Consider the following 20,773-nt stretch of genomic DNA (forward strand, 5'->3'; position numbering starts at 1 on the left):
TCGTTTTCGTGTTGTTCATTTTATTTCAATCAACCCGAAAAACCCGTAAAATAATGATGATGATGATAGCAACCAAGTTATAACCAACAGACACCAAAAAGCAAACCCAAAACTGAAACACCAGTGTGTATAAAGTGAATGGCTTTTTTTCACTCTACAGTTTAATCTAGTCATTTCATTTTTCGTCAATATCGAAATCTATCATTGAATAAAAACTATATAAATATCAGGTTATAATCAAATCCAAAATTCAGTTCAATTCAATATTCAATTGAATATTAAAATTTCAGAAAAAAATAAACCAAACGAATTGTTCCTTCCTTGAATATCGATTTTAATTTTGCGGTGTTTTTTAACGAAATTCTCAACACTTATTCGAAGGTGTTTGTTTCTATTGAAAAATTTTCAAAAAAAAATTTTCAACAAAGAAAAATCAATCGAATTGTGCTCTGGTTTTGAGATCAAATCAAGCAAACAATTTTTTTCTCATTTCTTCTAAATATGAAAATATCTAAATCTCAACAACAACAACAACTGAATCATCATCAGCCATCATCAACAATGATATCATCAATAATGTCATATTCATCAATGATGAATTATTATCCATCATCTAAATCATCAATATCATCATCAACAAATAAAACAAAAAATTCATCATTAATATCAAGAACAACAACAACAAATCGTACAACACAAATGGCAATGGCTTTTCTATTATTATTGATCTGTGCACAGATTGTTACATCAGCACCGGCATATGATTTGGAAAGTAAGTGAAAAATTTTCTTTCCTTTTTTCGGGAATTACCGCATAATTTTGCAAACGAAAAAAGGAAAACCGGAAAAAAATTTTACCGTTTGATCACATTATACATTGAATTTATTCATGCATTTATTTATTTCGTTCATCATGAAACATCATCATCATTATAATGATGATGATGATGATGAGGATCATCTGGATCTGTTGGTTCTTGTGTGTGTTTCATTAGTATCAAAAATATTTGTTTGTTTGTTCGGTTGGTTGATTGATTCACAATTCAATTACAACCACAAATACAGGACACACTGAGAAATTTCAGGCATCTCATGTGTTTGTTGTTGGTTATTTTTTAGTTGATTGTTTGTTGTTTGTTGTCAAATTTGGTTCATTTTTATTCATTAACAATGATGAGGATCATATGAGGATCATCAAGTATCCCGAAAAATAAAATAAAATTATGGAATAAAAAAAAAGATTATTTCCATTTTGAAATTTGTTTTCTTTGCATCACTTTCATTATAACAACAATCAACCGAATAACCGAAGTAAATTTATTCCGGAATTTTTTTTTGTTGTTGAAAATTTCACAACTTTACACACATCAAGCACAAGCAAACACACGCATAAGATCAGTCTATATTTAGGTTTTTCTCTCTCTCTCTTGATTCGGGCTTTCGGTCAATTCACATAATGCTTTAATTTGATTGACAGCAGCCGAAAAATTGCTTGCTTGTTTTCTTTGTTATTTGATTCCGTCATTTTGTCGTTGTTGTTCGCGTTAATCCGTTTGTTTCCGCTTTTCCAATGAATAAATATCAAATTTGGCAATTCTTTTTGATGAATTCCAATGAACTGATGACATTTTTTGTTTTTGGTTGGCTACCATAATTACATTGCCATTGAATCAACTGTTCTGTCAATTACGTTGAACAAAAGAAAAAAAAATTGATTCATTTTTTTCTTGTGAAACAGAAAACAAAAACAAAAATTAAATTAAATTAAATTAAATTCAACAAAATGAAATTCATCATATGTCAAACAATCAAGCAAACAAGCGAAAACGATTTTGTTGTCCCAACAAATCAATTTTTTGACTTTTATCGATCCAAAAAATTTTTTTTTCCGGGAGGGTGTTTCAGATTTTCAAAAAAAATTTAATTCTACGTCTCTTTCCCCCCTTGGTTCAACTAATGATGATCATTATTATTGATTATCATGTTTGTTTTTTTCAGGGAAAAAAAAATTGTCATCACTTTTTTCGACTTTCGAAAAACGAATATTCCATGGAAAATGTATTTTTTTTTTTTTTTTTTTGGAAGGGGGAAGATCAATTTTTTTCAAGAAAAATTTCTTCACTTTTAAAAACTTTTTTGTTTTTCATTAAATAATGTTAGGCTTTTTTTTCCAATGAAAAAAAAATGAAAAATTTCTTTCAAACAGTCCAATTCATCCAGATAGGTTACAGAAGCCAATTATAAAAATCTATTTATATATAAAAAAAAGGTTATCCATCCATTCATTCATCAATTTTAATGAATCCCCATATTAGATTCAATATCATAAATATTCAATAAGAAGTTTCTAAAATATTTGACTAGGAATTTTTTTGTGGAATAGTAGTAAGAAACTAAAGTATACTCACACTTACAAGAGTGCAAATGTAATGATTTTTTTTTTTGTTGGATCGATTTTGAAATTGAAATTGAATTTTTTTTTTGTGTTTGTTTGTGTCGGGTTTCTATGTGGGTGTCTAGCTGAAATAGTTAATACTTGCTTACTATGCTTCACATCATCATCATCATCAACAACATTATCATTATTATCATTCATTCACGAACATTGCATTAACATTATTGAATTTTTGATTTTGTTTCTTGTTTCTTGAACCACAACAAAAAATAACCGATCAACAACCAAGAATCAACCACAAAACATGATGATGATGATAATGATAAACCAATTTCACATTAAACAAAAAAAACCAATGATAGTTAGATAAATGATAGTTAAAAAATAGATAAATATTATGAGTTTTCAACCTTTTTTTTTTATTCCCTGAATGATTATTGTTATTACATGTCTATAGTATCTATAGTATATCAATAGTATTCGGTAGTGAATAAAAAAGTAAAAAAAAACAAATTCGATTAAAAACAATCGATTATTGATCAGAACCGAACCGAACGAAAAATAAACATTTTGAATTTTGTTTTTTTATCGATTTTTTGTTAATCTTCTTTTTTCCATTGATCAATCAATAAATTATTGATTGATTTTTTTCTGTTTTTCTGTTTAAATTATTGATAAATTCACGTGTTTATTGTGATATAAAACAAAAAAGTAATAAAAATTTTCTTTATAAACTTTGTAAAAAATTTTAGAATTGCGTGATCTTTATGAAATATGGTTACGACAGGATAGTCCAACACCGTTTGTACATCAAATGGAACGTAAAGGTGGTCGTTCACCAACGTTAAGGTAAGATTTTTCTAATTGATTTTTTTTCATAATTGTTTTTCTCCCTTACTAACTAATTGAATCACTAATCATCATTAGACTTCGATTTGGTAGACGTTCCGATCCATTATGGAATGATAAAATGCCATCAATCAAAAACAATCGTGACATTAACAGTATTGAAGATACAGATTTGGAAAGAATGCCATGGAAAGAATGAAAAGTAAAAAGAATATTTAAACCAAAACAAAATAAAACAAAAAACAAAAATGAAAATTTGCAAAAACAAAAACAAAATTTAACATTCATCAATCTACCACACAATCAAACAGACAAACGAAACACATAAAAATCAATCAATCAATCAATCACATATAGAGTATAGAGCAATGTTATGATTTTACTTAACATCAAAGATTTGGTATAATTTATGGCAAAATTTCTCATTGATAAAAACATACACACACACACACAGAATTTAAATTTTTAAACAAAAATTCATCAAATTTAATCAACTTTTCACATTCACATTCACTACAACTACCACTATTACTAGTCATCATATTTTGATTTTTTTTCATTCTTCTTTTGTTTGTTTCCATTTACTATCCATACACGAATTTGCATGTTTTTTTCCCATTGTGTTTGTGTGTGTGTTTGTTTGTTTGTTTTCATTGAATATTCTGTCCTCCACATTCACACACACATAGAGAAGAAAAACATAAACATCACAAAATACATTCCATCATCATCATCATCATCATCATCATCATTATTTAAATTGAACAGAATCATTATTTTTATGGTGTGCAACAGGTTGATTTTATTTTTTCTGGGTATTCATCATCAATGAATGACAAGAATGAATGAATGAATGAATTGGCATGGTGGTAAACATCAGCAGCAAATTAATCAAATACAATTTTCTGGTTTGCAGAAAAACACAACAGAAAATTTGTTGTTGTTGTTGTTGTAGTTGGCATCAATCAATCAATCATCTTAATTCATTCATTACGAATCATTTTATTTTGGATATTATTAATTTTGTGGTTTTACAACATAGCAAACAAAACAAAACAAAATAACAGAAAACATCGATTCCTATTTATTTATTTATTTTATCCACATTTAACATTGTATACACAAACAAACAAAACAAAACAAAAACATCAAATGTCCGTTATTAATCATCAGTTTTGTGAACAAGCGCCAATACCAAAATCTGAGTTTTAAAAACGAGAAAAAAATTTGAATTTAAAAAATTTCAAATTTTTAAAAAATTAATTTTCAAAAAGAAATAAAATTTTCAAAAAAGAAAATGTTTGTCTAATACACCCCACACACGCCTACACATAGTTTGTTGTTCTGTTTGTTTTTTTCTTGACGCAAACACACACACACCGTTTTCATTTATTCATTCCAAATACAAAAAAAAGGTGTGAAACACACACACACACCTGTATTTACCTGAAATACACACACTTGAAAGTTATTTAAAAAATTTGCGATCTACAATGATGACAATGACGACGACGACGACGACTATGATGACCTCGACGACGACAATGATGATGATGATAATTAATATTTTTCGGTCACAATAGCCCAAACATAACCCATTCAGACATGATTTTCAAACAAAAATAAAAAACAAAAAATTAAATTTGATAAAGAAAATTAATAATAAAAAAATTTTATTGATTAAATGAAAATTGGAATAAACATTACACCTTAATATGAAAAAGAGAAAATGAATTTTGATTAATAATTTTTTTTTTCATTCGGATGATGACATTCGACATTGATTGACATGTTTGAAGAATATATAAATAGAGGAACCGCCAACGATCCAAAAAAAAGAGATTGGGATTTTGCTTTCCGCCTACCATAATACTGATGATGCTGCTGTTAAGTTTGTACTTTTTTTTATATATCTAACATTGTCAATATGTGTTTAGTACAATCGTACAGTTGTATACATGTGTAGGTATCATATTTCTCGCCATGAAATTCATATAAATCTATTTGATGTATGATAAGGAATTAGAAAGAAAAAAAAACAAAAATTTAAAATTAGAATCAATAAAGAAAATGTATTAGAAATTGCAATGACAAAGTAGGCAATATTTATTATTAACCTTTTTTTTGTCATGAATTTCATTCATCAAAAAAATAAGGTTAATAATAATGATTTCAGAGAGAAGATTAGTCATTAAATCTTATTGCTTATAAAACCAATTAATGTAATAAGCAATCAATATTTTTAAAAAATTTTCATCAAATAATTGCCTTTTTCTTAATGTAATGTTTTTTTCGCTGGTTGAAACTTACTTGATCATTTTTTGGCGTTCTATATATTAACAATTCTTGCATTTGGATTCGTATTCGTTAACTGTGAATTTGATGGTGATGATGGTCCAGATGAATTTGAATGACCAGCATTCGATACAGCATTTGATTGACGTGAATATTTATTCTGTAATTCTTCAACTTTTTTCTGTAATGCAGCACGTATAGCTAATAATTCTTTGTTTCGTAAACGTATCTGATCAATTGATTGTGGTGAAATATTCATATTCCAACGACAAAAATAACTTGTCCATATTTCGATAAATGGTGCAGCACAACGTGGTATAATAACATAATCTTTAGTTGATGATGCTGTCATTGAAATTGTGTATGGTGTTGGTGCTGTTGTATAGCAAGCATTTAGAAATTCATCTCGATAAGTATTTACCATTGACCATATTGATTTGGTTTTCTGTGGTAGACCATCACGTTTACGTGTTGATTCTGAATTACCTAAAAATGTTCCAAATAAACATGAATACATATGATCGGCAATAACTAACAAAAGTGTTTCATTAAATTCAAAAGCAGTAGGAAATTGTCGTTGAATTTGCCAAACACAATCAAGCCATTGAAGAAATACTGGTGAACGATTATCATCCGATGATTTATCTTCACCATGACCAAGTCGTTGAGCAAATTTATGACCAAAACTGAGCCATTCTTTTTCGATCAATACTTGAAAACCAGTCAATGTTCGATAATATGGATCCAACATTAACATGGCCAGACTAGTTAGCTGTGATGTTCGATCCCATCCATCACTACAATGTACAACGACCGATGTTTTTTGATATTCAATTTTATCGACAATTCGAACAGCACCACTCAATATAATCTGTATATGTTTAAGCCATTGTGATTTTTCCAATTCCAACATAAACAATGAATCATCAATATTTCCATAACAAAGTTCAGTCAATTTTCTTAAACTTTCACGCATCGGATGAATCGAAGCAATACCAAGAAATTGTATTTCAGCATTATTATATAAATGTTCATTTTCAAGACCACCACCACGTGTACGATTAGCCATTGCATTTGTTTGTGGTCTAGCATCCATAATAAATATTTTATGTGATTGTGCATTTGCATCCATTATCATTTGAATATATTTTTCATCATCGGTTGAACGTTGTCCACTAATACCGGTTAATGGTTGTGAACAACGTACAATACTTGCTTGTGATTCTGGATGTATCCAACTTAATACCGGTAATCTTGCGCGACTACGAAATGCTGCAACAGCTTGCAAATCATTATCAGTAACATTATGTGGTACAACTAAAATGGCTGGATATGTATCACATAGTTTATATTTATCATTAATTTTTGTTATACGCCATGATTCATTCGGTAAATTCATTCGTCTATATTCAGCTAATGGTTCATATATTGACCAACCATCAACTGGATATGTAACCTATTTATAAAATTATTACAAATATTTCATTCATGTTACAAGAATTAGCTTACTTTAAATTCAAAACAAAACATATTCTTAGTCGATGCATAGGTTAATGGGAATGCATATTGACGTAGTTTTTCGAAAACATCACGCCGTGAATGATTTTCCGGGCTATGTGCAAATTTTAATGTTCGAACATCTTTACAATGTATTATTATACCATAAGCATTGTTGCCTTTTGTTTGTGAACCACCAAATTTATCAATTTTTTTAATAGTACCCAATGGTACATGTACTAATCTAGTTTTTTCATGTTCTTCATTACTTTTAAAATATAATTTATAATTTGTTAAATAAAGATGGCCTCGTATTTCACCTTCATATGGACAAATATATGTTACTTCACGAGCATTAATTTCTGAATCAATTTTTTCACCGGGAAATAATGGTATATCATCAGGATTATCACCCGATAGACTAATTTCCAATACCGGACTTAATGGTGAATTTGTATAATTATCGTTTCGATTCATTTGGATATAGATGTTCCAGAAAAAAAACGATGGTTAAAATGAATAAAATTCAACTTAAATGAAAATAAAATACGATCAATCAATCCGCCCTCAACACGATAAAAAATAAACAAAAAGATTTGTCATGAAACAAAAATCTTTGAAGCAACATGTTTACTGAAGAAAATAAACGATTACGGGGAGTGTCAATATCATCATGATGATATACACAAGCCGTACATAAAAGACGTTTTTTTTTGAAAATTCGAAAAAATTTTATTATTATCGTATCATCAATATACTATCATCATTATTTTCATTATTATTCTGTTGTTTAAGATTTTCATTAGCCATCGATGATGATGTTGACGATTTAGCAAGATTACGTGCAAAATCTATTCGATTATCACAATCAGACCATGTAGATAATTTTTGATTTAAATCAGGTAAATCTAAATGGCTAGATGCTGCTGGTGGTGGTAATTGTAAACTATCCGGATAAAATTTAAGTGCATCATCAAGTAGATCTTTGGTTACATCATCACGTTTGAATAATCGATTTAATCCATATGCCTATATGAATGAATAGAAAAAAAGTATGATAATATCTGCATTTTTGAAAAGATTATACTTACATGATCCAGATAATCGACTGCTTCAGAATATTTATCCAACATACAATAAACTAAACCGATCGATGAATATGTTGATGGATTATTTGGTGAAAGTGAAAGGGATTTTTTAAAAAATTCAATCGCATCATTATAACGTCCTAATTTTCTTTGTATATGACCCATATTACTAAATAATGGTTCATATTGTATACGAATATCATCTTTGTTTTCAATATATTTTAATACACGTAAAGCTTGTCGAAGATAACGATCAGCTTTTAATAATTCATCCGAATGAAATGCTGTAACTGAAAGTTCATGTAATACTAATGGATCTTCGGGTGCAATTGTTAATGCAGTAAAGATAAATTTTTCACCAAGTTTATGATTTTCGGTACGTGCATATTCAACACCAATATAAAGTAATGGTAAATGACAACCGGGCATTAAATGTGATGCTTTAAAATATGTTGCCATCACTTGATCATGTTCACCATCATCGGAAAATGAATGGCCATATAGTAACCAAGCTGGTGCAAATACATTATTCAATGTAACTGCTTTCTGTAGATAACGTCGTGATACTTCTTTCTTTTTGATCAGATGATAATAACAGCCTAATGAATACCAGGATATTTCATGTTCCGGATATAGATCGATCAAATTTTGTGACAATTTAAATAATTCTGGAAAATTTTTAAACAAAAAGCAAAACAAAAAAACCATAACGGTCATTGACATTTTTCAAGTTACAAGTCATTCATCAAAAAACAACAACTAAACATTACCAATAGATCTTTCAAGGCTGAGCAAACATGAGATATGTATCTCAAGACATTCAAAATTATGTGGATCTTTTTCGATTAACCTGTAGCGGAACGAAACAAAATAAACAATTTTTGTTGTTGTTGTTAATTTTCAAAAGAAAAAAATAATAAAAAAACCATACTTGGATGTAATTTCTAATGTTTGTATTAGGTCAAAATTATAGAAATGTCTTTCGGCTTGTGCGATTAAAAAATCAACATTTTCGGCAAACAATTGAAATGGTTTACGTATGATCAAACGATCTGGTTTATCATATTTTTTCAATTGAATATAATAAAAAAATATCATAAAATCCGTCATAAAACTTCGTATTAATTTTGAACGTTCTGAACGACTTTTTAATTATTAATTTATAAAGAATATCTAATTCTTCAATTTTTGTTGCCATATGATGATGTGTAATACGATAGAATGCTTCATAGCAAAGAAAATTCTGTTCCAATGCCTGTATTAATGATTGACGTGCATCGATACGATTATCCAATGATTCATATGCTTCACTACGTAATACAAGTAATGGTATACGCCATTTTGAATCATCGAATCTTGTTTTCAAACATGAATCAATAATTGTTAAGGCTTTTTTATATTTTTTAATTTTCATCTAAAAGATTTTAAATTGTAATTAAAAAAAGGAAGATCAGAATTTAAATGAAAACAACAACAACAACAATAATAATAAAAGGATTTACCAAACATTTGACTAGTAAACAACAACATTTAACATCCATTTCATGTAAACGATTTTGTTGTAAAAGATGTGCTGCACGTTGATATTGTTTTGATAAATAGATACAATGTATCATTATAAAACCATCATTTATATTCATTCCATTGATGGCTATAATTTTATCCGAAAGAAATATAGCCGATTCATATTGTAATCGTTGAATTAATTTATCTCTTTCCAAACGAATTATACGTATCAATTGTTCTTTATTATTATGATTACCATCAACATTGTTTGAACATGTTTTTGGTCGTTGTTGTTGTTGATTTGAATTGATGGATAAACTTTTCATTTCGTTTTTCCTTGTTGTTGTTGGTTTAATAATTTTAAATTGATTTTTAAAAACATTAGAAACCGATTCAAACAGCGGTTCAAATTGGACTCGCGCGTGATGTCAAAAACACTGAAAAAAAAGATTCGGATTTTTTTTCTGACTGTGGTATACCCATACGGAGAGTACGTATCCAAATTTGGATTTTTTTTACGAAAAAAAAAATTCATTTGAAAAAATTTTGTAAAATTCTCATTAAATTTTTTCAATGACCATTCAAAACAAAAAAAAACTGACCATGGAATTAACCTTGCTATAATGATCATTACAATTTTGATCATGATCTAGTCGTTTGACCATGTTATTACATTCATTGAATTTGAATAAATTATCATCCATGTTAATGGATCGACAAACTTTTTTCTGTTGCCAATGTTTTTTTTTTGCTTTGTGAAATGAAAAAATGATCATGGCCATCCAAATATTTCAATGAAAAACTTGATAACATTTAATTTTAATTGAATCCTTTATCATCTTTCAGATATGACTCTGATGATGATGATGATGTTACACAAGAATCTACTCAATCAATTCGAACGATCCATGTTCCAATTTCAGAATCTTTTTCTCTCTTTTTTTTTGTTTTTGTTTTCTCAATCTGTCAATGAAAACGAAACAATCAAATTAAAAAAACATAATGAAATGAAATTGAAATGTTTCTCTTTTCGAAATGAAATTCGGCCTCGGTCATTGGTGAATATCCTCCCCCTTATAAAAACCACAACTATTTGTTGTTTGAAACATTATTGTTGTTATTGTTGTTCAATGTTCTCTTTGAATTTTTTTGTATCAAAGATTAAACAAAACAAAAACCTGAAGACGAAAGACGTTTTTTTATTTGAAAGAAATGATTTCAGGTAAATGATTTCCGAATCATTATTGTTATTTGAAAATTTTCATCAGTTTTTTTTACAGAACACACATCATCAACATTATCGAGGAAAACAAAATTTTTGTTTATTTTTTTACTTGTACATTTTTACTCTAATCTTCGAGATGTGAACATCGCATCTATCGACACGAACGCAATAATAATAAATAACGACAACAACAACAACAACAATATTCAAATAACCATAATTTGATAATATTTTTTGTTATTCATGATTTGTTTTTCTAGTGAAATATCATCATCAAAGCATCGTCACTTGTTGCCTTTATCGAAAACACACACACACACATTTGAAATTCTGATTTGATTTGATTCGTTACGACCGACCAGAAAACAAAAACTAATATAAAAAACCAGAAAATTTTTTTCTGCAATCAAATTAATCATCAATATATTATCGGATTAGTTTTGAAAAAAATCAACCCAACCAACCATCAATATGGCTACTATGAATAATAAAAAATCAATTTTAATTTTATCAATAATAATGATTATTTTAGAATCATGTAAATCATGGCCAAGTGGTGCACCGGAAAAAACTTGTCCAACACTGTTACCACGGCATGGTGGCCAACCGGCAAAAGAAGCAAATGAATCACCATATATGTTGGAACAATCTAATTCACAATATAGACCTGGTGATCAGATTTTAGGTAAATTTTTTTTCCCATAATGTTTCTTTTCTCATTTGTTTCTTTTCATTTATTAGTTGTATTGAAATCACCAAGCAACATACCATTCAAAGGATTGATCGTTCAAGCATTGGATCCGGAAACGGGCAAAAGTATTTTTGATTTTTTTATTTCAAAAAGTTTTTTTTTGATTTCAATTATCTTTTTATTTCTTTAAACAAAACAAAAAAAAAATCTATATTAGCTATTGGCAAATTTTCCCAAGGAACTGGCCTAAAAGTGATTGATAGCTGTTCGGCTGTAACACATTCGGACAACAGGTTAGTGAAATTTTTTTTTATTTTGAAAATTTCTTTGAAAATTTTAATAAAATCACGAATGAAATTTATATTACAAAAATCAAATTACAAAAAAAAATGATCCTTGAATGTATATTTGGTGTTTGGTGGTGATTTTATCAATTTGAAGCAATTTTTAAGTTATTTTTTTTGATTTCAAAATTGAATTAAAAACCTTGAAAACCAATTTTTGTTTTTCTTCTTTTCTTCAAAATACAAAAAAATAGAAATAAAAAAGCAGCAAATTTGGTTTGGAATGCACCATTAAATACCGGTAGTGTTAATCATCAAGGTGGTTTAAGTGGTCAGGTTGTATTTCGTGGTACAGTTGTAAGAAAATATGATACATTTTTTAAAGGTCTTATATCGGTTGTTAATCCACATGTTCATGTTTGAAAAAACAAAACAAACAAACAAGAAACCAAGTATCATTGAAACCAATCTTATTACAAACACAGCATAATAATAATACTGATCAACACATCCATCACAAACACAAAAAATAATCAAAGTTATAAAATGCAACAATGTTTTTTTTTCAACTAATTCAATTTTTTATTAATTACCAAATTATGAATAAATTTTTTTTTCTTGTGAACAAAAATTTTGTAATAATTTTTTTTTAAACTTATTCTTTCCATTACATTACACGTTTTTTTATATATTTTATTTCTGCTGATGCTTCCCATATTGTTGTTGTTGTTAAGGTAAAAAAATGACCCTACATACAAAATTGATGTTAAGATATTTTGATGGTCATTATTGTTTTTTTAAAAATGTTTTATGATTTGAAGGTGGTTGGTGTATGTTTGTGTGTGTTTGTATTGAATGTATTGGGTGTATGTTTACCGATTCAGGATTTTTTTATTTAGAAAGCAAACAATAAAAGGAAAGCCATCATAAGACAGAAAAGACCCATAGCTTCGGATAAGGCGAAACCTAAAATGGCATATGAGAAAAGTTGTTGTTTGAGCGATGGATTTCTAGCATAACCGACAACTAAACCACCAAATACAGAACCAATACCGGCACCTGAACCAGCAACACCGACTGTAGCAGCACCAGCACCAATAAATTTGGCTGCTGAATCAATATCTCGTCGTACCAATGATGTATGCAAACCACGACTGGGAATCAATGATGATGATGATGTGTTTAATTTTTCATTTGTAACATTTATTTGTTGTTGAATGCTACCGGACATACAACGAACACTTGATCGGCCCAAAAGCTAAAGATTCATCAAAAAAATAAAGAAAGGACAAAAAGGTCATTGATACTGTATGATGTGTGTTTTATTAATATATAAATACCATTGATCGAATAATGTGGTTTGAAACACGAGTTGATTGAAGGTAAGCCATTTTTGTTAAATCGATATCTAGATATTCAAAAAGATTAGAACCAGAAAAAAAAGATTAGAAATTTTAATCAAATAAATCAAACATGTGGTTTGAACAAATAAGTGATCAAATCATTAATTATAGAACAAAAAATTAATCAGAATGACCAATGATCGAAAATCTAATGGCAATAACGACAACAAACATTCATGTATCGCATCATCATCAAATTGGACATTGATTGTTTCGAAATAATTAGTAAATTCAATTTGTATTTTAAGATAATAATTACATTTGGAACAGGATGGATTTTTTTAGATGAAACAAAAAAAAATCAAACAAACTAAAAATTCAGGGAATAGAACAAGACAACGTGTGTGCACAATAGTACGACGGCTTATGGCTTTTTAGGCAATGATGATGATTTTTTTCGTTAACAAGAAAATATAAAAAAAAAAATTGGTTCTTTGCTTAGAGGGCAAAAGGGAAGATGAAGGAGAACTCTCAGTCGGTGTTATTTTGTACAAACGTTGGTTGTGTGCTTTTTATTCAGTTCTTTTTTTTCTCAACGATATCGATGAGCATGCGTCACCTTTTTTTGGTGTACAATGTTATCAAATTGTGATTCCGTTCATATAGAATGTTATGAAATTTTTTTCTTCAAATTTTCTTTTTCAAATTTTCGCCACATTTTTCAAATCTAATAATCTGTCAACTAAATTGAATCGATTAACTTTGGATGGAAAGCAAAAAATAATCTGTGCGTTTAAAGAGAAATGACATCTAAATAATCAACGTATAGAATTGCTGAATTCTGAAAAAAGCCGGTATTTTTTCGGTGAAACGATTAGCCCGAAAAGATCCATCTGATTTTTTTGCCAATTCTAATCAATTTTTGGATCGAAAATTTCTGAGAATCAACTGATCAAAACAAAAAATTCCTGAATCCGGAATATTAAATTCTCCAAAACAAAAAAAATAGAGAAGAAAAAAAATTAGAAAAATCTTTCGATTGATTTTGAGCATGCGTAAAAATGATGAGCAAGAAATTGAAAAAAACGAATTCGAAGCCGGAAAAAAATTTACTACGCATTTGCGCAGTTTAATATGATTGAAAACGAAACATCATTCATCAGCGACTTTTGATTTGTTTTGTTCATTCGAGAATTATTTTCATTTTTTTTCATATTTTTTTGGTTGCGATAACGTCACCCGGTGACTCGGGTGAACTGGTTTTCTTTCGCAAAATAATTCCCCTCCTCCCGTCATCATCATCATCATCGCCGCCATCATTCTTCAAAACGCGATATTCTTTTTCGAACTCAAAAAAAAAATTATATAGCGAAACGAACGTAAAAATTTCTTGGTTAGGTGTCGCTACTAACCATATTTTTCTATTTCGTCGTTTGATTTGACCAGAAAAAAAAATCAAGAGAAAATTTCTCTCCCGCTTTTCTTTTCTTTTCTTTTTTTTCGTTGAACATCCAAATTCTTTAGGGCAATTCGACAAATTCTTTTCAACGATAATAATCATCTCGATAAACTAACCAATTTTATCCGGGAATTCATTATATTCTCATTTCAAAATTGTAAAAAAAAATTTTTGCGGTTTTTTTCCTGTTTGATCGAATTACCTGTAAATTTGAATAATTTTCTCTCTCTCTCTCTCTCTCTCTCGCTTTTATTTTTCAATGGAAATATTGTAAACTCATCAAGATCGATCGATAATTAACAAACAAAGTTCGACCGGTATTTGAGCCATACTGTATATAAATAACGCCATATTGTTCGTTTTCAAAATTAAATTCGATAAAGTTAAAAAATTCGCTTTATTCAATCATTGAAACATATCAAAAAAACTCGATTCAAATCAAATCCATCCAAATAAATAATTTCGAAACAATATCAACAACAACAAATTACGAATCCGAAAAAGAAAATCCCCAATCTGATTATCAATAACAAAGTAACTCATCAACTGATTGATTGATTAATTGAAAATTCAGTTAACGACAATATTTCATTTGATAGGATATCAACAATCAGCAAATCAACAAACAACCAATCACTAATTTACAAAGAGTGTGAAAAAGAAGAGGATACCCTGATAAGCCCTTTTTCAAAATGTTGTTTTGAAAGAATTTTAACTGTTTTTTAATAACCAGAAAACGTTTCTCGTTGTATACAAACAACATCAACAACTACAAGAGATAATTACGTCGTCGTTTTTTTTTCTTTTTGATATTTCACTCTGCGTTTGTTTTTTGATTATTATTATTATTATTTATCTAAAAATATAACAACACAAGCAACGCAAGAAGCAATCATCTCATTCATTCATTCATTCATTCATATAGGCCACAATAATTCTGATTTTAGAAACGTAAAAAAAAATATTGCGGCTTTTAGTAGATTTATATTCAATGTAATGATTTGAATGTAGAAATTTTTAATTTTTTTCTTAAAATTTAATCGATAAATTACAAAATAATCAAAATGGCCGTTTTCTTATCAAATGTTTGTACATTTAATTCTTGTGGTATAAAATTTGCATCATTAACCGAATTAATCAGACATATTGAAGATCATCATTTAGGTTAGTGATTGGATTTCTTTTTTTCCCATTTCCTTATTGCTTATTAATGCATTTTTTTTTGACTAATTCTTTTTTTTTAAAAAAAAGATGTCGATGCAATTGATAATACACCACAAAAAAATCCATCAAACACTAATTGTATGCCGGTTAGCTGTGTTTTAAGGTAAGTAATCATAATTATAATAACTGTTTTTTTCCTGAAAAAAAAAATATTTTTTTCTTATTTAAATATGTTTTACAGAATTTTTTCCAATGATGGTAATGACCTAAATAATGGTGGTGGTGGTGGTATGATAGATTCGAATTCATTGAATGATTCTCATAATAATCAAAATAATAATTATCATAATGGTCATTATGGACATCATCATCATGTAAGAAAATCAATCAATTCACCGGCTGCATCATTAAGTACAACACCTACAGGTAACGTGTAATTGAAAAAAAATGATTTCATTCCTTTTGTCAATTTTTCTTTTTTAAATTTACCTTAGAAGGTAGTGAACTTGATGATGATGCTGGATTCGAAAGTGATTCGGGCCAAAGTTCAATCGATTCATGGGCAAATGTTGATACAACAAACACCAATGCATTGACTAAGTAATTGTTGTCCATTTTTTTTAATGTATAAAAAATCTATAATTAATGATGCTATGCTGTGTGTGTCACTCCCCAAAAAAAATATTTCCAAAAATAAAACAACGAAGATTTCATCAAATTATGGGCTCAAATGTATCATCATCGCCAACAATCGAACAAACGGCAAATGTCAACGGTTTACAGAATGTATGTACAACAATGAATGGCAATGGACAAATGATTACAAATTCATCGAAAATGATGATAAATAATGGTGGTGTTGGTGGTGGAAAAAATATCGATGAAAAACGTCTTTATCATTGTACATGGCAAGGTTGTAATAAACAATATCGTACCTCGAATAGTTTAAGTCATCATAAACGAACAGCACATATTAATAAGGATAATAAGATGACAATGGCTGGCAACAACAACAACGGTTGTGGTAATCAAAATAATAATGGCCAATCAAATGGTCATCCGATGACACCGAAAACACTGGCCATAAAACCAATGCTTGATGAAAAGTATGTGAATTTTTTAAAAATGTTTATTTGATTCTAAAAAAAACATTTTCCTATTTGTTTAGTAATAGGAAAATCTATCGTTGTATTTGTGGAAAAATTTATAAAACTAGTCATGGACTTAAAAGTCATCAGAATACACATCATTCTGGCGGTGTTCAGCATCAATATGCACAGAACAATCATTATCAACAACAACAACAACATGATAATGAAATGATGACATCAATCATACATCAAAAATCGGAGACATTTAATGATATGAATTCTACTACTTCATCATCATCATCATCATCGAATTCAAATTATATTCATGTTTCAGCATCATCGATGACAAATACTAATGGTAATAATAATTTACAATTATCATCAATAAAAGCCGAATTATTATCACCAACAACAATGACCAGTAATAATAATCTGCCATTATCACGACAATCAAATAATAGAATGATCAATATTGGACATACATCATCATCATCATCATTACAAACAAATCATAATACAACAACTGTACATTTTAATCAAAATGATTTAATACCGGATCAAAGTTGTCCACCTGTATCGGTTAATGTTGAAGTAACAAGTTGTGAACCAAAACAGATGAATTTTTTGGCAAAAAATTCAAGTCCACCAATAATATCGGCACCAACATTACAACAACATTTACTTAGTCCAGTTATACCTAAATAATTGTGTATAAATCAATCATCAATCAATCAATCCTAAATTTATTAGGAATAATTTGTTCAAAAAAACAATGTCTATTGTGTGTATTTTTAGTTTATATGTGTGTATTTTGATTTATATATGTGCAAAACAAAAATTCTGTAAATCTTTTATTAATATTCTCGGGTAATGAAAAAAAAATTCTAATATTAAAAAAAAGTATAGGTATTATTATCATTATCATCATCATATTTATCATTTTGTCGCATGCTTTTTCTCTTCTTTTTTTGTTGTTGAATGCTGTGATCAATTATCAATAATAATGATGATGACGATGCTGATAAGAATAATTTAAAAATTTTTTTTTCTTATCCAATGAAATTTTCATTGTCAATAGGGGCTATATTTATTTTTTCTTTTTTGTTTTTATAAATATTGGATTAATGTGAAAATAAAAAATTTACTCAAAACTGACATATTGTTGATGTTAAAGGTGTTGGCTATTTTTTAATAGTTCAGATGCTTGATTTGAAACAAAAGAAGATTGTTTCAAAAACTTTTTTTTGCAAATTCAATTCAAACTTGAATCAAGGAAATCGATTAAAAACAGGCAGCCAGGAAATGATGTTTGCCAGCCCCCACACCATTTCCAAAATTGTTGTTTTCGTTGTTGTTGTTAATCATGACGATAACAAGACGCCATTTAGAAATGTACTTTAAAGAATCGTTTGTAACTATATAGAATCATGCTATAATCAAATTAGATAAAAATGTCAGGATCTTGCGCATTATTTTTTTTTGACAATTTCCTTTTTCAGTTTTGGATTTTGTTATTCTTTGCTATTTATATATTTTGTTGTCAATTTTTTTTTCGTGGATTCAATTCTTGTATGAGACGTATGAGCTACCTTATTTACACTCCGATCCAATAAACGAATCGATCGACTATTTTTGGTTAAACAAAGTGGTTTTGTCGTTCCATTTATAGCTTGAATATCGAGCCTTGTTGGCAGTTTTTTTCCCACATTCATTTTTTTCGGGTCTCAAATTCATTTGTGTTATTAAACCAATTGGATCGTTGAGCAAAAAAGTCATTAATTTCCATGATTAAGGTGAATATTTAAATACCAGAAACAAACAAAAAAAAACAAACAAAAATGTGCGGTGGATTTACCTGTACAAAAAATTCGCTTAAAGCGCTTAACCTTCTTTATATTGTAAGTATTAATCTCATTTGATTATTGCTTTTCTAACCTATTTTTTTTTTTTTTTGAAACCAAAAGGTTGTATCGTTTATATTGATTACAGTTTCAACTTATGGTAAAACAATCATACAGATTACCGATATAACAATAATCGAAGGTATTTTTGCATGTGGTGTATTCTTATTCATACTTTCAATGTTAGGCCTTGTTGGTACGGCTAAACATAATCAGGTTATGTTATTTTTTGTAAGTTTTCTAAAAAATTATTATTTTTTCAATTTAATTTTAATTTTGATGACATCATTTTTTATCATTTACTATAGTATATGGTGATTTTATTCATATTATTTGTGGCACAATTTAGTATTGCATGTGCATGTCTTGCATTCAATACCACTGAACAACGTGAATTAGCTGATAAAGAATGGTATTCATCAACAATTGAAAATCATCAACAATTACAACGTATATTTGATTGTTGTGGATTTCAATCGGATGATCCAAAAAATTCGGAATATTGTCCAAAAGTAAATTGTTGTCAAACAAATGATTGTCAACAATGTTCGGATTGTGAATTAAAAATACAACAAGCAATTGGTGATGTATTACATGTTGCCGGCTGGACCGGTATGTTTTTTAGTTTTACCGAATTTATTGGTGTTTGGTTAACAGTACGATATCGTAATCAGAAAAATCCACGTTCCGATCCAAATGTTTTTCTTTAAAAAAAACAAACACAAAAAAAAATAAATATGCACAATCAATCATCATATTATTCCACTATTTTTGTTTCTAAATTTATTATTATTGAACATCAAACAATTCACACATCAAACACAAACACACACACAAAGAAAAAAACAAAAAATTAAAATTGAAAATCGTTAAAAAAAACCAATAAAATGACTATATATTGATATGATTTAGATTTTAAGGGTGATTTGTTTGTATAATGAAAATTGAATTATTTTTTTTGGTCAGTCATCCATTAATCCAAACAATTCAAGGACGAAGAAGTGATTTTTCCGGATTATTAACATCCACATCTCTCCAATAAGGATATTGCATCGATTGATCGGTAAGTGGTTTACCAGTGATACGAACAACACGTTCAGTTATTAATGGTAATAAATTATCATAAAGTAATTGACCACCATCACGTGATAAATGTAAACCATCATTGAATAATTTTTCATTATTATCTTTAACGGCCATAAAAATTTTGTATAGATCTAATAATGATATGTTCATTTCTTTTGCAACCGATCGACAAGCATCCACATATTTGATTAGATCTTTTTCCCATGTTTCCGGTATGATAGGACGATTTTGTTCGAATGACCAAGCTTTGAATATTGTTTGATGCATGTGTGGCGGTGTAATCAATATGATTTTATCTTTATCAATACCTTTGGATGTTAGATGATTTAACATTGCTATCAGATTTTTACGATATTCATCAACGGGTACATGTTGTCCGGTAACACTTGAAGCTGGTACCGAATCATTTGAACCAAGTAAAATTGTTACACAAGCAATCTCTTCAGCTTTAAATTGTGCGAATATTTTCGGCATTATCATTTTACACCATCTGGTATTGTAACCCGAAAAACCTCTCGGTACTATATCGCAAACTCTTTGATAAAATCAATGAGTAATGATGGTAAATTATATTGGAGAAAAAATTAATCCAAAAACAAACCTTTGAAATTTATTGGCTAATAAAGCACCCCAACATCCATTGTTTGGATCAAAACTACGTTGTGTATGTGAATCACCGAATAAAATGATTTTAGGCCACATTTTAAGGGTATTTTTGATCATTTATAAAATGATCGTTTGTTGAAATAAAATCACAAACTAAAAAATCAAGGGCATTCGATAAAATGAAATAATTGAGAAAAAAGTGACCAAACCGAACCGATTCAATTGGCAATAGATGGCATTTAAGTAGCATAGAATTTTTAGAATTTTTTTTTAGAATTTTAGAACAGAAAACTA

At 28.6% G+C, this 20,773-nt stretch overlaps 8 protein-coding genes across 10 annotated transcripts; 4 read left to right on the forward strand and 4 right to left on the reverse strand.

Annotated features, from left to right (window-relative positions):
• The first annotated feature begins 13 nt into the window (after positions 1–13).
• Positions 14–4,949, forward strand: sNPF (short neuropeptide F precursor). Its single transcript, XM_027343752.2, has 3 exons — positions 14–772; positions 3,147–3,243; positions 3,322–4,949. The coding sequence occupies exons 1-3, from the start codon at positions 502–504 to the stop codon at positions 3,440–3,442; spliced, it is 489 nt and encodes a 162-aa protein (XP_027199553.2). The 5' UTR covers positions 14–501; the 3' UTR covers positions 3,443–4,949.
• On the reverse strand, positions 4,900–7,512 carry LOC113793687 (phosphatidylinositol-3,5-bisphosphate 3-phosphatase MTMR2-like). Its single transcript, XM_075825095.1, has 3 exons — positions 7,048–7,512; positions 5,554–6,994; positions 4,900–5,243 (listed from the first exon to the last, which is right to left on the reverse strand). Exons 1-2 carry the CDS (start codon positions 7,510–7,512, stop codon positions 5,573–5,575), a joined length of 1,887 nt encoding a protein of 628 aa, XP_075681210.1. The 3' UTR covers positions 4,900–5,243; positions 5,554–5,572.
• A 261-nt stretch (positions 7,513–7,773) lies between these two features.
• LOC113793688 (cell division cycle protein 16 homolog) lies at positions 7,774–10,093 on the reverse strand. Its single transcript, XM_027343749.2, is given in 6 exon segments — positions 7,774–8,064; positions 8,127–8,791; positions 8,894–8,973; positions 9,055–9,275; positions 9,277–9,537; positions 9,626–10,093. Coding segments are annotated over 6 exon segments (1,848 nt in total). The 5' UTR covers positions 9,956–10,093.
• A 954-nt stretch (positions 10,094–11,047) lies between these two features.
• LOC113793689 (putative defense protein 3) lies at positions 11,048–12,262 on the forward strand. The gene is made up of 4 exons (XM_027343751.2): positions 11,048–11,539; positions 11,596–11,670; positions 11,763–11,838; positions 12,084–12,262. Exons 1-4 carry the CDS (start codon positions 11,326–11,328, stop codon positions 12,250–12,252), a joined length of 534 nt encoding a protein of 177 aa, XP_027199552.1. The 5' UTR covers positions 11,048–11,325; the 3' UTR covers positions 12,253–12,262.
• Positions 12,263–12,386: 124 nt separating this feature from the next.
• ATPsynC (ATP synthase, subunit C) lies at positions 12,387–13,725 on the reverse strand. The gene is made up of 3 exons (XM_027343753.2): positions 13,492–13,725; positions 13,170–13,237; positions 12,387–13,087 (listed from the first exon to the last, which is right to left on the reverse strand). Exons 2-3 carry the CDS (start codon positions 13,218–13,220, stop codon positions 12,725–12,727), a joined length of 414 nt encoding a protein of 137 aa, XP_027199554.1. The 5' UTR covers positions 13,221–13,237; positions 13,492–13,725; the 3' UTR covers positions 12,387–12,724.
• Positions 13,726–14,374: 649 nt separating this feature from the next.
• Positions 14,375–17,807, forward strand: LOC113793649 (uncharacterized). Of its 3 annotated transcripts, none has more exons than XM_075825097.1 (7): positions 14,378–15,165; positions 15,231–15,795; positions 15,883–15,958; positions 16,037–16,221; positions 16,290–16,395; positions 16,503–16,901; positions 16,964–17,807. In XM_075825097.1, the coding sequence occupies exons 2-7, from the start codon at positions 15,696–15,698 to the stop codon at positions 17,589–17,591; spliced, it is 1,494 nt and encodes a 497-aa protein (XP_075681212.1). In that variant the 5' UTR covers positions 14,378–15,165; positions 15,231–15,695; the 3' UTR covers positions 17,592–17,807. The 3 variants fall into 3 exon arrangements, with proteins under 3 accessions (XP_075681213.1, XP_075681212.1, XP_075681211.1); XM_075825096.1 differs by having other exon boundaries at positions 14,378–14,788; positions 14,916–15,795; XM_075825098.1 differs by having other exon boundaries at positions 14,375–15,795; positions 16,293–16,395.
• A 591-nt stretch (positions 17,808–18,398) lies between these two features.
• On the forward strand, positions 18,399–19,497 carry Tsp97E (Tetraspanin 97E). Its single transcript, XM_027343687.2, has 3 exons — positions 18,399–18,784; positions 18,851–19,018; positions 19,096–19,497. The coding sequence occupies exons 1-3, from the start codon at positions 18,725–18,727 to the stop codon at positions 19,495–19,497; spliced, it is 630 nt and encodes a 209-aa protein (XP_027199488.2). The 5' UTR covers positions 18,399–18,724.
• Positions 19,498–19,499: 2 nt separating this feature from the next.
• Positions 19,500–20,701, reverse strand: LOC113793632 (isoamyl acetate-hydrolyzing esterase 1 homolog). Its single transcript, XM_027343686.2, has 2 exons — positions 20,475–20,701; positions 19,500–20,408 (listed from the first exon to the last, which is right to left on the reverse strand). The coding sequence occupies exons 1-2, from the start codon at positions 20,594–20,596 to the stop codon at positions 19,775–19,777; spliced, it is 756 nt and encodes a 251-aa protein (XP_027199487.1). The 5' UTR covers positions 20,597–20,701; the 3' UTR covers positions 19,500–19,774.
• Positions 20,702–20,773: the final 72 nt, after the last annotated feature.

This window comes from Dermatophagoides pteronyssinus, unplaced genomic scaffold (genome assembly GCF_027571235.1).
Source record: "Dermatophagoides pteronyssinus isolate colony J.1.1.1.1 unplaced genomic scaffold, Derpt_VIB-CSIC_2022.12 sq0003, whole genome shotgun sequence".
NCBI lineage: Eukaryota > Metazoa > Arthropoda > Arachnida > Sarcoptiformes > Pyroglyphidae > Dermatophagoides > Dermatophagoides pteronyssinus.

Bases quoted from the DNA above. Each gene is read 5' to 3' on its own strand.
- sNPF (XM_027343752.2), top strand. From the start codon at position 502: ATGAAAATATCTAAATCTCAACAACAACAACAACTGAATCATCATCAG. The intron at 773-3,146 runs GTAAGTGAAAAA...AAAAAATTTTAG, and splicing joins ACCGGCATATGATTTGGAAA to AATTGCGTGATCTTTATGAA. The intron at 3,244-3,321 runs GTAAGATTTTTC...AATCATCATTAG, and splicing joins GGTCGTTCACCAACGTTAAG to ACTTCGATTTGGTAGACGTT.
- LOC113793687 (XM_075825095.1), bottom strand. From the start codon at position 7,512: ATGAATCGAAACGATAATTATACAAATTCACCATTAAGTCCGGTATTG. The intron at 6,995-7,047 runs GTAAGCTAATTC...TTTTATAAATAG, and splicing joins TGTTTTGTTTTGAATTTAAA to GTTACATATCCAGTTGATGG.
- LOC113793689 (XM_027343751.2), top strand. From the start codon at position 11,326: ATGGCTACTATGAATAATAAAAAATCAATTTTAATTTTATCAATAATA. The intron at 11,671-11,762 runs GTATTTTTGATT...AATCTATATTAG, and splicing joins GGATCCGGAAACGGGCAAAA to CTATTGGCAAATTTTCCCAA. The intron at 11,839-12,083 runs GTTAGTGAAATT...ACAAAAAAATAG, and splicing joins GTAACACATTCGGACAACAG to AAATAAAAAAGCAGCAAATT.
- ATPsynC (XM_027343753.2), bottom strand. From the start codon at position 13,220: ATGGCTTACCTTCAATCAACTCGTGTTTCAAACCACATTATTCGATCA. The intron at 13,088-13,169 runs GTATTTATATAT...ATGAATCTTTAG, and splicing joins ACCACATTATTCGATCAATG to CTTTTGGGCCGATCAAGTGT.
- LOC113793649 (XM_075825097.1), top strand. From the start codon at position 15,696: ATGGCCGTTTTCTTATCAAATGTTTGTACATTTAATTCTTGTGGTATA. The intron at 15,796-15,882 runs GTTAGTGATTGG...TTTAAAAAAAAG, and splicing joins TATTGAAGATCATCATTTAG to ATGTCGATGCAATTGATAAT. The intron at 15,959-16,036 runs GTAAGTAATCAT...TATGTTTTACAG, and splicing joins CCGGTTAGCTGTGTTTTAAG to AATTTTTTCCAATGATGGTA.
- Tsp97E (XM_027343687.2), top strand. From the start codon at position 18,725: ATGTGCGGTGGATTTACCTGTACAAAAAATTCGCTTAAAGCGCTTAAC. The intron at 18,785-18,850 runs GTAAGTATTAAT...TGAAACCAAAAG, and splicing joins CGCTTAACCTTCTTTATATT to GTTGTATCGTTTATATTGAT. The intron at 19,019-19,095 runs GTAAGTTTTCTA...CATTTACTATAG, and splicing joins ATCAGGTTATGTTATTTTTT to TATATGGTGATTTTATTCAT.
- LOC113793632 (XM_027343686.2), bottom strand. From the start codon at position 20,596: ATGATCAAAAATACCCTTAAAATGTGGCCTAAAATCATTTTATTCGGT. The intron at 20,409-20,474 runs GTTTGTTTTTGG...ATTTTATCAAAG, and splicing joins TTAGCCAATAAATTTCAAAG to AGTTTGCGATATAGTACCGA.